The 14,570-nt window shown below is 39.7% G+C and overlaps 1 protein-coding gene across 16 annotated transcripts in view; it reads left to right on the top strand.

Moving 5' to 3' along the window:
• The window catches only part of CELF2 (CUGBP Elav-like family member 2), a 618,606-nt gene that overhangs the window by 307,938 nt on the left and 296,098 nt on the right, over positions 1-14,570 (top strand). For 2 of the 16 annotated variants that reach the window (XM_090041756.1, XM_090041758.1), the window contains exon 1: positions 2,214-2,443. The exons of 12 other annotated variants lie outside the window; for them this stretch is intronic. In XM_090041756.1, the coding sequence (XP_089897882.1) occupies positions 2,370-2,443 (74 nt within the window). In that variant the 5' untranslated portion in view covers positions 2,214-2,369. Of the gene's footprint in view, positions 1-2,208; positions 2,444-14,570 lie in introns of those variants that run through there. 2 more of the 16 variants (XM_090041749.1, XM_090041755.1) reach the window with 2 other exon arrangements.

The raw sequence follows: 14,570 nt of genomic DNA on the forward strand, positions 1-14,570 counted from the left end.
GCATTCATACCTTGCAAAACAGGACAAATGTCTACAATTCTTCTATTCCACGTGTACTTTTGGGGCAAAATTATTTGTGATTTCCCCCCCACACACACCCTCCCCTTTTTGTGCAAGTCATGGATTTATTTATTCGGCGAACATGTGGGAAAGTCTTTATTCATTAGAACAGCGTTTCTCCTGAATGACCCATGTAGATTTAAGGAAGGTTAGGAGCCTGTATATTATGGCCCAGTTTTCCAATTAGGACTGCTGTGTGATGGGGAGCATGTGTCAGACCATGAAGGGTCAAAAGGGGGTGGAGACGTCTACTTAAAAGGATAACCTCATCCTCCCCGAGCGCTCTGCCTGCTTCCTCCAGGCTAAAGCCTACCCGTTCTGCAGTGGCAAGATTTTGAAATTGAAAGTTAATCCAACTCTACTTTAGGCTGGATTAACCACTATAGAGGCCCCAAATCAAAAGCCAGGTGGCTGCATCCAGCTGGAGAAAGTCATACTGGCTTTCCCTCATTTCTGCTTCACACACATTCTCTCTCGACTGTAAGGGTTCATTGCCAGATAATGGGATGATGGGTGAAAGTATGAGAACCTGGATAGGTCCGATACCAGGTGTTGTGATTTTGTTTTGCGCACTACTACGAAGTGTGCAGATGTGATGGTGGTGGTAGGAGATCCTATAGGTGCCATGTAGGTATCTGTTCAGATCTGTGATTCTCCTCTGTGGATTATGTTGAGGTTTAGGTGAGCCTTCTCTTTCTTTAGACTTGCAAAGTAGGCAAAAACGCCAGCAGCCTGCGGGGTTTTCTTTTCTGTCAACTATTTAGCATGGCATAATATCTTAAACAGTGAAATAATCGAGGCGCTTAAAAACCAGCCCACTCTGTTGCATATTAGCAAGTCGATTCTTTTCTATGTAAAACTTAAATGAATCTTGGCCTCATAAACCGTGTGTTTATATATTGCGGGAATACATTTCTGGATAACGGTTCAAATGCTCTGGATTAAATGTAGTAGTCTTTGTTTATTAATGTTGTTTTCACATGCTGATCCTCAGTAATATCAGATATTATGAAATTTGAGAGAGACTCATGAGAAAAGACAATATAAATAACAAGTTGGCTAATGTCCTCGGATCACCCAGTGATTGCTGTAACTATGTGAGCAATTCTTCTGCTTAGATATGCATTATATTGAAGCAAATATAGGGATTGTGTGTGTGTGTGTGTGTGTGTTTATGCCTGTCTTCATTTGTTGGCTGAGTTGAACTCCAGATACATCAGTGGTGGATTTTTGATTTTAGAAAATTTATATAAAAAATAATTACCATTTTTGTTTAAAAAAAAAACAACCTTTTTTTTGGCTGGCAGAGGGGTATTTTTATTCTCCAGATTCCTATGCGCTGGTACCATAAACTCAAAATCGGACTCAGTGCATGATAAAGCTTAGATGTAGAGCTCCAAGGTGGTATAGACTTTAATGAGAACTTATTTTTTTCTGCTGTTTCAATACTAATGCTCCGGGTTCACAAGGTAATTATGTCTTTTCACCAAAAAGTGTCAATGTAATCATCTTTCTGTGTACATCAATGAGATGTTTGTGCTCTTACTAATTTCAGGCAGGTCACTTTTTAACAACAGCCTTATTAGCAATATGAAGATTAATGTCTACATGGAATTATGCATTGTCCTGATGTAATATAATTGCGTGCATTTGCAGACAGTCATATGTGTAACCACCACTGATCGTTCATATACTTGCCGGTGTTGTGACGAGCATTTGTTTTAATATTAAATTGGCATGTATTTAGTTAACGCATTTACTTTGCAAAGTTTAGTCAGCCTGCTCAATTTGGCATAGAAACGACAGATGGAAATGAAAGTGGAACTAGGGTGTAACAAGTCATCGGGTTTTCGAACTGTGTTGTAAAGCCTCGATTGCTGCTTGGAAAACAGGAGGTTAAAGAGTCGGTGCTACTGCACCGTATTTGTCAGCGGAGTAATGGATTACACAGAAGATTTCCTTGTTTTCCCATCACCGGATAAGGTTCTCTCTCCTGCGTGCATTTTCCGAGCCATTGTGAATACCTACGGGGGTGCATGGGTTAAACTCTAGCTGCAGTGGGAAAGGAGCTCCGCCTCCCGTTTCAGCACCTGGTGCTCTATAGACAGTTGCCTCAGCAGTAGATTTCAGAGGGGATTGGAGGAAAACAAGAGGGGGAGAGAATGTGACAACTGCCGACTCTGGCTGCTGCCTTGGGGAGGCCTCCTGCACCTGTCCCTGCCTGTCTCTTGGCCAGCACAGTTGTTGAATCAGACAAGCATAGAAACATTCTTATTTGCCAGACCAGAACGGTGTGCACAGAAAAGAACATGACTTCTTCATTCAAGCTGGATTTTCTCCCGGAGATGATGGTTGATAGCCGTTTGCTAGTTTCTGATAGAATGTAAGTAGAGATTCAGTTGCCTGACAGCATCCAGATAGAAAACGGAGCTCCTCGGTAGCTAGTCACGGTGCTTGTTTGACATTTGTGTTTCTTAGAGGTTTGGCCATATAAACAAAGCGCTGGGTTTGTCTCTGACTTGCTGCTGGAAGTGTCTGTCAGGAGTGTCTATGGGGTTTTTTTGTATTGGTTCCCCCCCCCCCCCCCCGCCCCTTCCCCCAGGTCACTTGGAATTTCTTTGTGATCGGTAGTTTGCTGGTACCCCTCCCCAAAACGGCAGCAGACCCATCTCGGTGCTATTTTGTATGCTGTGGATGGCTAAGGGGGAGAAGGACAGAAAGATAACTAAGATTTTTACATTCTGCTGATGTAATATGGAAACATGCCTACAAACCTTGCATAAATAAATGCACTCTCTCTTATGCCCAGTGGGAATTCCAGTACAGATACTTGTCTTCTGCATCAATCATTTAAATTCAGTATTGGTGTGCATTCCCGCTTGCGGTCTCTGCTAATATAAATAAAAATGACTTATGACAAATTAGTCGCTAAACTGACTTTGGGTTTGCGAAAGAGGTATCCTTTTCAAATTTAGGCAAAATACTGATCCTTAAGTTTAAGCACAGCTAGGTGTAGCCCAGGGCAAAAATTAGAAGTAATTTTATGTTAACCCCGTGGCTACATGGTATGCATAGTGTTAAGTCATGTGAGGATGGTTGGTTTACATGTAGCTGAACCACTGATAAGATATGCTGGAATTCATTCGCTGCTGGAATTTCAGACAGAAAAGTATTCATCTAATTTATCTCGGTCCCATTAATCTTGAACTAAAAGTTTCTATTATTATTCTGATAGCTATTGTCAAATGCCAAGTATTTTCACATACCCTGAGCATATAAAACAGAGAAAGGAGGCAATTGTTGAAAGGTCTGAGAGCTGAAGACTATGCGCTTGCATTCCTAAAATGTCTTTTATTTTAACGATATTTGCCGTCAGCATGATAAATATCGGGAGTTCTGTTAAAATCAGGGAAGACACTTTGACACTGGCAATGTCCTGTAGCTGTTCCGGTGGAAGAAATGTTTAAGTCACAAGTGTAAATAAAACTGTGTGTTGTAATGACTGCCACTTACAGTGTGCTTTCACAAATCACCCTTTATACTTGGGCACATTCAAAGGCCATTCAGACTTTTATTGCCTCCTTTGCTGGCAACAAACTTTCTTCTTAGGGTATAATGTTCTGCCTCAAACACGAGTTTTCTGAGTAGAGGTATTCAGTAATAGCCAGTTGTTCAAGCAGCTGAAAGTGTGTGTGTGTGTGTGTGTGTGTGTGTAGGGGGTGAATGCACCTGTGTTATATGGTGACCCATACCATTTCCATACTCCAAGTACAGCAAAGAGTTTTGCATTTATGGAACCCATTGCCTCAATTCAAGTCATCTTCAATTTGAATAGTTTCTACCTGTATATTTTTTCTTTAAAAAATCGTTACTAATACCAGCTAATTAGGCTTACTTGGAAAGCTCCTGCGTTTCTTTTCTATAAATGACCATATATATCACATATTAGCGTGCAAAGTTGCTGCAAAAAATTCATGTACCTTCCCTCTCAGTTTTCTGAGAAGACATGCCAAAGCCAAGAATTTCCTTGTTTGCACAATCTCAGCTTTGATTGTTCATTCTAGCTCCTGTTTTCCAATCAGAAAAGATACTTCTAATAAGCATCTCTGAATTCAAGGGCTCTATTAACTGAATCTGATGGTGCCCAGTTGCCACTTCAGCTTATATAACTCCATCATCAACTTGCCCCCTTTTTGAGTGAAATCATGCCAAATTGTTCCTTCTGCATTTAACCTTTCTACTTTGCTCTGGGAAACACCTACCACATACTTTAACATAACTTGAATGCAGCCATTAGGAATAGGAAGGATTCCAGCAGGAACAGGTCCTGATACATGTCCTACACAATGCAAATGATATTAGGCATCTGCCAGGCTGATCTAAAGAGATGTCCAAACACTCAGGTCTGTTAAGTGATGAAACCTTCCTTGTTGTTATTTAATGTTCTTTGCTCTCTACCTTCATTTGGAAATTTTAATTTCGGCTACAAGGGTTATGGTATGTTGTCCTGAAGAGAAAACTTATTTGCCCCATCCTATTAGGCAAATGTTGGTTTGGTTCTGATCTAAAGAGCTGCAAAGATGTATGATTTCATGAGATCATTTATCATGCATGCAGATTAACAGTCGGACTGAGCTGGGATCTGCTAAGGGAGCCTCCCTGCCTAAAACAATCTTTTAGAATAAAGGAAATGTAGAAGGATTGTTATACTGTGCTTTTAAAGCAATTGTGTATTTCAGTATTTGCTTCATCATTTGCTTCCCCCTCCCTAAGCAAGTGACGGAGCATTTAAATATGTTGTTCCATCTGCAAGTCCCCAGTTCTCTGGATGCATCAACGCTGAAGAGCAAATAGCTTTAGAGACTGAGTGCACATGCCGGGTGATTTGTCATATAAGCATATTACCCTTTAGATGGCCCAGCCCAGACTTCCAGACTGACACCATCAGCATGTATACTAGTTTCACTTTTTGGTACAGTGCCTTGGAAAATGTGCACCAAGTTACAGCATTAAACAACTCTTAGCCTCACCCTATGGGGTTTTTTTATATGGAAAGTAGCAATACAATTTCCTGTTTTATAGAAAAATGGGGTTTTTTTAATTCACTTTTTCCCTTTCAATTGAAAATTAGAGAGAAGTCATTTTTTTTTTATCTCAGGGTTGTTTTTTTTGAATCAGTGGCATCTTAGAAGTGTTAAAAAGCAAGTTACAGGGCAGGACAATGTACGTTTCCAGTAATTATTTCTTACTTCCACTTCACAATCTCAACCTCGATTCCAGCCAGTAACAAAAAGAGACATTTTTTTAAAATAATTTTCAGTGCTTTTTAGTGGCTTCTGTGTAATCAGATAATGGCGCTTAACAGCTGTAAATTAGTCCCTGTATTTAATAACTAACAAAGTAACAAGGCTTATGACTTTTCAAATATTGTCTTAGTATTTTATAATACTTTTACACTTTGGTAATTTTATAGACATGTCCACGTACCTGATGTAACAGGTACCTCAAATTAACCAGTGCAATTTGCTTTTCTGTATTTTCTGTAACTTAAGAGGTTTAGCAACCTGCAGAATGATATCATTCAAATTAATTATAAGGATCTTAACTTTTATTTATAAAAATATCTATAAGGTCACTTATCATGATACAGAGATAAAGATTTTATGAAATTAAAATTCTAGAATAACTTGGTTTTAGGGAGTAAGTAGGAGGTTGCATACAGTGTCCATTTTGAGCAGGTTGGTAAAATAACTGTTAATTATCTAACAGCTGTTAAATATATTAACAGCTAAACAACTTATGATCTCTTGATGGCAGCCGGGTTCGGGCCTGTGTTTACTAACTGAATGTAAAAAGCAACTTCTGCTCTTTGAAAAGAAGGCATAAATGGAAATGAATATTTTACAACCTGATCAATGTAAGAATCAAATCATTAAGAGAATTTGCGCACCGACTGCCTTCAGCGAGTGTCTTTTACATACAAGCTGTAGGATTATAAAATGGTTTGTTTTAAAGATCAGATGGCAAATCACAGTGAGGAGATTCCCTTTGCTCTTGCACCAAAGATTTTCAATTCCATGATACCAATTCCAATGAGAGAGAGAACTGTAGATGAGTGTTACTTTCTAATACTTCAGGGATAAACTTAACTTTCACTTTGGATGACTGAATAAAATCATTAGACTCCAAGATACTGATACAAGAGGGCCTGAAATTGAGCCATCTGCAACTAATGGGGATCCATGACATTGGGTGTAAATTATCTATAAAAATATTTGTGTTTGAATTTGCATCTCTAATGCAGCCCAAGAGTGAGTCAAATTCAGATATATGTGCAAAATGCTAAATAAGCAACCAGAAAGGGTATATTTTCAGCAGAATATATTTTTGCCTCACAATAGATTAGCCAGTTAATATTTCGTAGATAAGCAATTTCATCATTCATATGGCATAAGTGCACCTTGTTATATACAAATAAAACAAGACCATTACAGATAATAGGTTACAAAGTAGAGTTGTCCAAATTTTAGGTTAATGGGGATGACTGAAGTGCATTAAAAATAAAATAAAAGAGTACCCCACTAAAAAAGTGAATTTCTTAGCTAGCTCTTTTTATAGGTAAAATATCAAGCTGCAAATCAACAAATGAAAATGCCATGAAAATGCCTGTTTGTGTCAGCTGTCCTCTGAGGCTGTAGCCTCACCCCCTGCTGGCATTTTGAAGAACAATTCTGTCTCTGATTTGGTTAACAGCATTATTTTAAGTATTATGACTTGCGCAACTGCATTTTGCTCAGCTGAGATTACTTTGCATCTATTGATGGAAAACAAAGAAAAGAGGAGAGAATTCCTTGAAAGAGTCTACAAAAAAGCTTCACTAAGCAAAAAGGATCATCAGACGTATGCCAAATAATTAGGATTTCATGGGGTCACTAATTTCCCCCCCCCGACCATCTCTTTCCAAGCAGCTGTCTCATTAAATGAGACTTCAGCATGTAACTTCTGAGAAGTTTAAATGAAGTATTTTTTTATTTAACATATTTTTTGCAGTAAGGTCTTTATATTAAATACTTCCAAGTATTTTGACTTTTATTTTTGCTGACTACCGATGCTCATCCAAATTAAACACCTTTTATTGCTTTTGAAAAGTTTTACCATTCTAAATATATCAGCATATTTTTAATTGTTTGATATTGCATAGTCATTTTAGCTAAGGAGATTAAATTTCATAATGAATCCCAAAAGGTGTTTAAAAATATTGCGCACCAAAGATAGAAAGAAAAAGAATGCAAAAATCTCTGCTTTTTAAAAATTCATGCAATGTAAAGAATGCATTTCAACAAGAAAAGTCCCTCGGGAGTCATTGAGATACTGCAGTTTGTGCTTATACTCTGAACTCGGTTTCTAATGTGGAGGGGCTGGTGCTTGTGTTTCCCCAAACTGCATTTCCTAGAGCAAATTATTTTCAGTTCATATAGTCTCAAAGTATATTGTAAGCCCTGATCTGACTTTCTGATTAAACACACTGATAGGCAGGAGTTAGGTAACAACATGCTTGAATCAAAATATAGAGAGTTCACTGTCATATATATATATATATATATATATATATATATATATATATATATATATATATATATATACTGAGTTTTTTTGTTGTTTTTTTTGCGGGGTGGGGGATCAACTGGAGGGTGAAAGCCATTCAGAGGCATATGAAAAATGCAGGAACTAGAAAGCCTATTTGGAAAATAAAAACTAAGTAGAGCAAGACATGCAATGCTCTCAGGTAATTGTGAAATAATTATTCTCCTTTGGAATCATCCTACTTTAATTGTTTCACCCCACATTCCTGGGTTCTGCCTTCATCTGTAAGGGGATGGAATCACTTCTTTTCTCTCTAGGATCTCATTTTTCATTTCAGTAAGCTGCTGGTTTTTCCATAAAGGTTTTAAGAAGCCTTTTCCAATAGTGTTATGTTCTTCTGTAGGGAGTTAAATTTAAAAGGCGAATGGCAGATACTGAAGCTAGAAATTCACTCTTTTGGACCAAATAAACCACACTGAGACGACTTGTGCAGTTTTAGCTGTCCACGGAGTTAGAGATGAGGAATCAATTTCTCCTTTTGTCTGAGCCCATGTTGCACACACATTTATGACACACTTTGGTGGTGCAGTCTCTTTCCTTACAGCTTGATCCTAGAAAATCATCTGACAACAGTTTAAAATGATGATATTAATAAAGAGGAGATCATCTGGCCTTCAAAGTGACATCTGAAAGCAGCTTCTGTTTTGCGGTAAATCTTAATTACTGTATTTAAATGAATGCCTAGATAAGCCAATTCACAAAGGAGTTGCATACTGTACTAAAAGTGCTGGTTTGGTTATTTTCCTTTGGATTCACTCAAGGAAAAAAAATGCTTGCATTTAGCAGGGAGCAAGGATGATCTGTTACATTTAAAATACCAGAACCAAAAGGCGGAATATCTTGCTTCCTTTCCTTGTTCTACAAAATTAACTGTTTTTTTGGCTTTGTTGTCCTTTAAACAATGTGGATGATGATGCTTCACGTCACACAGGCTCTGAGAAGCACGGGAGACTGGTACATGACTTCATATCCAGCCCCTTGTAGCGAACTATGTTATGACATCTGGACCTCCTGTAAGCAGGGACAGCAGATTTCTGCAGCTCAAAAAGGAGCCTGTGACTCAGTTCCCCTGGAGCTCCAAGGAGGGTGTAAACTTGCCAGATATACACATACCTCAGCACAGCTAAGTGGCCTGGCATATTTGATGGTGAGGAGACAGAGCCTTTCTTATCGTTTGTCCACCCTTGCAGAGCCTGCCTCCTTCCCACACTATTACTCAGAGATATCTTATATCCTTTCATTCCTTGCTGAGCTGCTATTTGGACTACAGCTTTACTATAGGAGAAGCAATAGGAACCTGCATTTTAACGTTTATATTGTTTCCCATTATTAAAAAAAAACCCCATAATTGCTTTAGTGAAGTGTTTTTCTTGTAAGGGTCTCACTGAATAGTCTTCCAGGTAGCACCGTGGTCACATTCACAAATGCAACTATGGGCCTACTTGGCTGCAAGCCCATCAAATGGTCTGGTCATACCAATTTCTTTCTGTGAAAGAAATGGTGCAATTAATGCTACCATGTTGCCATAAATCACGAGTAACCCGAACGATGTGACTCAAAAGCTAAGTACAGACAGTCAAAAAGCCTGAGGCTGAATCGATTCAGCCTCCTCAGGTTAGTTTAAGCTGCATAGATTGAACTAATAAGTGAATGGACATTCACTTTTGATTCTGAATGCAGCCATGTGCCTACTGTGGCCCAGGCCAAAAGCTCAGGGGGCTAGAGTGCACCTCCATGCTGTGTTGGAGCAGCCCACTTGGGCCAAGGCTAGCTCGCCCACCCTGAGACAGAAGTTCAATGGACCGATTTAATCTAAACCAGTTAACTCTGATAATACATCAATGCAGGTTAATCTTAAACTGGTTTTGGCCATTTTGAAAGCAGTTTATGTGCACTGAAGTTCTGTTGCGTTACAGGTTTGAACTGGTTTCCAGTCACTTATCCTGGTTTGTGTGTAATTTCTGTCCCTAGGCAAAACCATGTTGCTTAAAATCATCTAGCAACGATGACTTCTCATTGCCGGACTGAGTACATTGACAATAAAAATGCTGTAGCCGATAACTTTTAGACAATATTCCAAATAGTAGATGGATAGTAAATTATTCATCCCTAGCCAATCTGTATGCAATGACTGGTTCCCCAGTCTCTTTCGAGTTGACTCCTTTTTGAACCAGCCTGGGACTCCTCTATCAAGAACTAGACTATTTTACAAAGGTGCTGTACAGTACACCCTTTCTAACAATTAATGGCTGAACATGAATCATCGCTGAATAGGCACTCCCAAGTGTACCGAGTAATGAAGATACCCATATCCTTACCACCCCAGGTCAAGCTGCCTACTTGTTTAATAAACGCTGGTTCTTCCCATTTGTTGCCTTTTAGTGCCATTATTCCTCTAACTCTGATTCTCAGACACAAAGCAGATCAACAACTTATTTGACCTGCCTCTTGTTACCTCATTGACTGCAGATCTCATGGGCTCTTGGCATAAAGGTACTAGAAACACATAGCCTGATGTGATGTCACATAAGTGCACTTCATTTGCTTGAAAACATTCCCAAGTAATTGAATGTTTTATGTAATTTGCAAATTAAAAGAGTCTCGGACGGGGGGGGGCAGCGTTTGGGCTGGTCTGGTTTGGTTTGGTTTGGTTTTTTTGTTCTCTCCTGGCTCATTCAGTTGTCTTGGACTATCAGCGTTCTTAGTTCAGACAGTGGTCAGCAGCACTTATTGATGGATTTCATAGATTTATAGATGTTTGAAGTGGGAGGGACCTCAGCAGATCGTCGACTCTGACCCCCTGCCCTGGGCAGGAAAGAGTGCTTGGGGCCAAACAACCCCATCCAGCTGCATATCTAGCCTCCTCTTAAAGACCCCCAGGGTAGGGGAGAGCACCACCTCCCTTGGAAGTCCATTCCAAATTCTGGCAACCCTTACCGTAAAAAAGTTCTTCCTGCTGTCCAACCTAAATCTGCTGTCTGCCAGTTTGTGACCGTTGTTCCTAGTTACTCCAGGGGGTGCCCTGGTGAACAGAGCACCTCCTATCCCTTGCTGTCCCCCTCCCCTCCCTGATGAATTTGAATTTCTAGGCAGCCATAAGATCACCTCTCAGCCTTCTCTTGCAGAGAGTGAAGAGATCCAGGGCCCTCAATCTCTTCGTGTAGGGCTTTGCCTGCAGGCCCCTTACCATACGAGTGGCCCTCCTCTGAACCCTCTTGAGGTTGTCCACATCCCTCTTGAAGTGCTATGTCCAAAACTGGATGCAGTACTCCAACTGCGGCCCGACCAGTGTCACATAAAGGGGAAGTATCACCTCCCTGGACCTGTTTGTAATGCATGATAAAGTGCAGTTAGCTTTACTGATCGCTTCGTCGTATCGACGACGCATGTGCCTCTTGCTGTCAACAATGACTCCGACATCCCTTTCCGCTACTTTGCTGCTGAGAAGGTCATGCCCTAGCCTGTAAGTGTGCTGGTGATTCCTTCTCCCTAGGTGCAGCACTTTTCACTTGTCCTAGTTGAACTGCATCCTGTTCTTTTGTGCCCACATTTCCAACCTGTCCAGATTTGCCTGGATTTGTTCCCTACCCTCTAGTGTGTTAACCTTACCCCATAATTTGGTATCATCAGCGAATTTGGACAGAGTGCTTTCCACACCCTCATCCAAGTCACTGATGAAGACACTGAACAGCACAGGTCCAAGGACAGAGTTCTGTGGGACTCTGCTGCCCACATATTTCCAGGTCAATACCAACCCATCCCCCACCACTCCCTGGGTACAACCCCTAAGCCAATTTGCCACCCACATGACCGTGTAATCATCTACATCACAGCCTCTCAGTTTATCTGTGAGGATAGGATGAGATACCCTATTGATGGCTTTCTTAAAATCCAAGTAGATGACATCTACCTTGATTCCTGTGTCTAAACATTTTGTGACCTGGTCATAAAAAGAAACAAGGTTTACTACACAAGTAAATATGAGAAAAATTGAAATAATATGAAAAATATGCACATAGCATAGTATACATTTTGGGCGTCATTAACATCAAGTACAAACCTATCTTCTATTCTACCATTATTCTTGCTGTGTTTTCCCCATGGAAGATCATTTACGCTCCATTGGAGGCACTATCTTGAGATTTATGTAGAGCACTGGAGAAAGTCCCAGTGCCACTTTCTAACCTTACGTTGTTTTAGTGTTAATTTTAATCAGCTTGATTTTCTTGCTACTGTTACAAAAATCCTTTATCTCTAAAGTTTCTCTGCCTTATGCCCAGTTATATTTGAACAAAGCTTTTATTTTTGCATTTATTTTTTGGTTAACGAAATTATGTTTTTAAAACACCCTCATAAGTATTATTTTCTTAAAACACTTATTATTTGCCTCCTACATTTTCATACTTTATGTAACCATTAGACACACACACGCGTGCGCGCGCAGATGTTTCCACACTGTGATCCAAGAAATAAACAAGAGTCCATGCAGAGAAAAGGATATAGATGGTCATTTACTTCAGATTGTGTGAATGAGGCATGAAAATAATCTGGTCATTTTTAGGCTATATTCAGTGTTTCGTTTTTTAAAAACTAGTTCTTGAAAATATCCCATTTGAGCTGTTTCACAGATGTTTTCATGGCTTAAGAGGAAAACTGGACTGCATAATTAAAGAATGGCCGCAGGTCTAGACAAACTCTACATGGAAAGAAGCAAATATCATTCTCATGGTCTAAACAGAGATGTGAAATGCATCTTTTTCTTTTCAATGTTGAAGTAGGTCAGGATTATGCAAACTAAGCAGAAGCTGAGTTTTTCTTCCACGGATCTGAATTACCAGCTCTCCTCTCACAGTGTGCGTGTGGTGGGAGAGGATGGGTGAACAAAATTTAGGGTTGGTATTTAACTGGCAGAGGGTGAAATAAATGGAACAAATAAAACAGGTTTAAAAGAAGACTTGATGGGATAGTTTCTTTAGAAGTATCAGTGGTACGTATTGCATTTCGATTTGGTATCCTGCAGGCCTTATTCCAAACAAAATTCTTCTTGAACTTTCTGGATACTTTGCTGGAGTGAAGAATAGAGAAGTTGACCCTGTATTTGTGCTATGCTGTCCAGTTCTGATCCCCATGGAACTACTTTAGGGGATTTGTCCCACCTTTTTCCCAGCCTACTTTGAATAATTAATTTAACTTCCACTTACCTTGCCCTAGTTTGAAGAAAATGAATTGACATAAACCCAAATACGTTATAGATATTGATTTCCCTCCACTCCCAGCCAAATATACCATCAGTTAAAAACTGGTGTGTGAACTACTAGCCTGATTTTTTAATTAAGGAAAATCTCTCTAATTCTGCCTATTGCACTATATTCTCTTACTGTTTTGTGGTTTTGTTTTCTTTTTTGTGGGAGCTATTTTTTCCCCCTTTCATTCTTCTCTTGATGGTTTATGGTTTCCTTGTCATATACATCCACTTTAAGTCTGTGGAAGATGGGCTCAGGCCATTCTTAATCATCTGGAAAAGTTCATTAGTAAAAAATATGAGGGACTCCACTCTCTTACAGATTAAGCACATGCTGCCAGATTACTAGTGTTGCCTGTTTGTCTTCTCGTTAATAAGGAAAAACCAGATCCGGAAATCTCTTTGTTTTTAAGCCTCATAACCTGATCCAAAAGTTTCCTATTATAGCATATAGGTTTTTGAAACAATTGCCTCTACCCACTTTTGTTCCATCTAGTCTGACTTGCTGGAGATCTTAGGGTAGGAGCATGGTGAGCATGTATAAATGTAAAGCGTGAATGGGATTGGACGATCATTAATCTCTTATCATGGTTGTCATACTTCTCAGTCCTCCAGTCTGTTTGGACTCCCTTGAATTTTTTAGAGACTGATACTACTTTCCATGTAGTGCAGGATGCAATCGGTGGTAACAGCTATGGTCTGCAGCTTGGGCATCAGGGCCCAAGCAGTCGTTCATGCTCCCCTCTATGTTCCTGCCCAGAGCTGATGCTCTGTTCATTCTCAATTCATTATGCTACTGAAACACGAGTTCTTCGGGGCAGTGCTTTTGTTCTGTTTTTGTGTGATGCTAGCATGTGTTGGGTTCCTGGTCTTTGAATAGCGCTCCTAGGCCCTAGGACAATAATTAACCTTCCCCCCTTCCTCTCTGCCTTCCCCTCAGCTCTCAGTATTATAAACTGTTATAAAGAATGCAAAGTTTCCCTAAGAGAATAGCTATAACCAATATTTTATACTTTAAATGTCAAGATTTTAATTAAAATAATTTTAAAAATTAAGACGCCCACACCTCAAATATGAGATTGCTGTGGTGGGGCTTATGATGAAGACTGCAAAGTGCGAATCCTTGAAGGACTTTGTGAAAACTTTAAGAGGAAATAACTAAAAATGTATTTGGAAAAAAAAAGTCTGTAAGTAAATAACCACCCATAAATAATCAAGGATCCAAGAGCCAGCAAACAAAACCCCTCCATCGTACCCAGCAACACGCTATAAATAATGAAAAGCCCTCTGATCCAATGGTACAGGAAATGGGAGCTGCTTAAAACGTAGGATTTCTAAATTCCATTGGCACAGCTAAAACTTTTGCCCGAGCTCACTCTCCCGATCTCACATCATGAATACTATAACGTCCTCTTCTCTGCCTAGATCAATGCACTCGTCTCCATTCAGAATGTTGCAGCAAAGGTAATTTTCTGAACCGATCTCTTTGACCACATCTTCCTCCTTATTATATTCCTCCACACACTGCCCTTTTCCAGTTGCCCCAGACAAGCTGTTTCTGGCCTATTCTGTCCTGGCTTATCTCTCCTTTGCTATTGGGATTTAGCCTCCTGCCTCCCATCAA

This window comes from Crocodylus siamensis, chromosome 4 (assembly GCF_052110815.1).
Source record: "Crocodylus siamensis isolate JL-2025a chromosome 4, ASM5211081v1, whole genome shotgun sequence".
NCBI lineage: Eukaryota > Metazoa > Chordata > Crocodylia > Crocodylidae > Crocodylus > Crocodylus siamensis.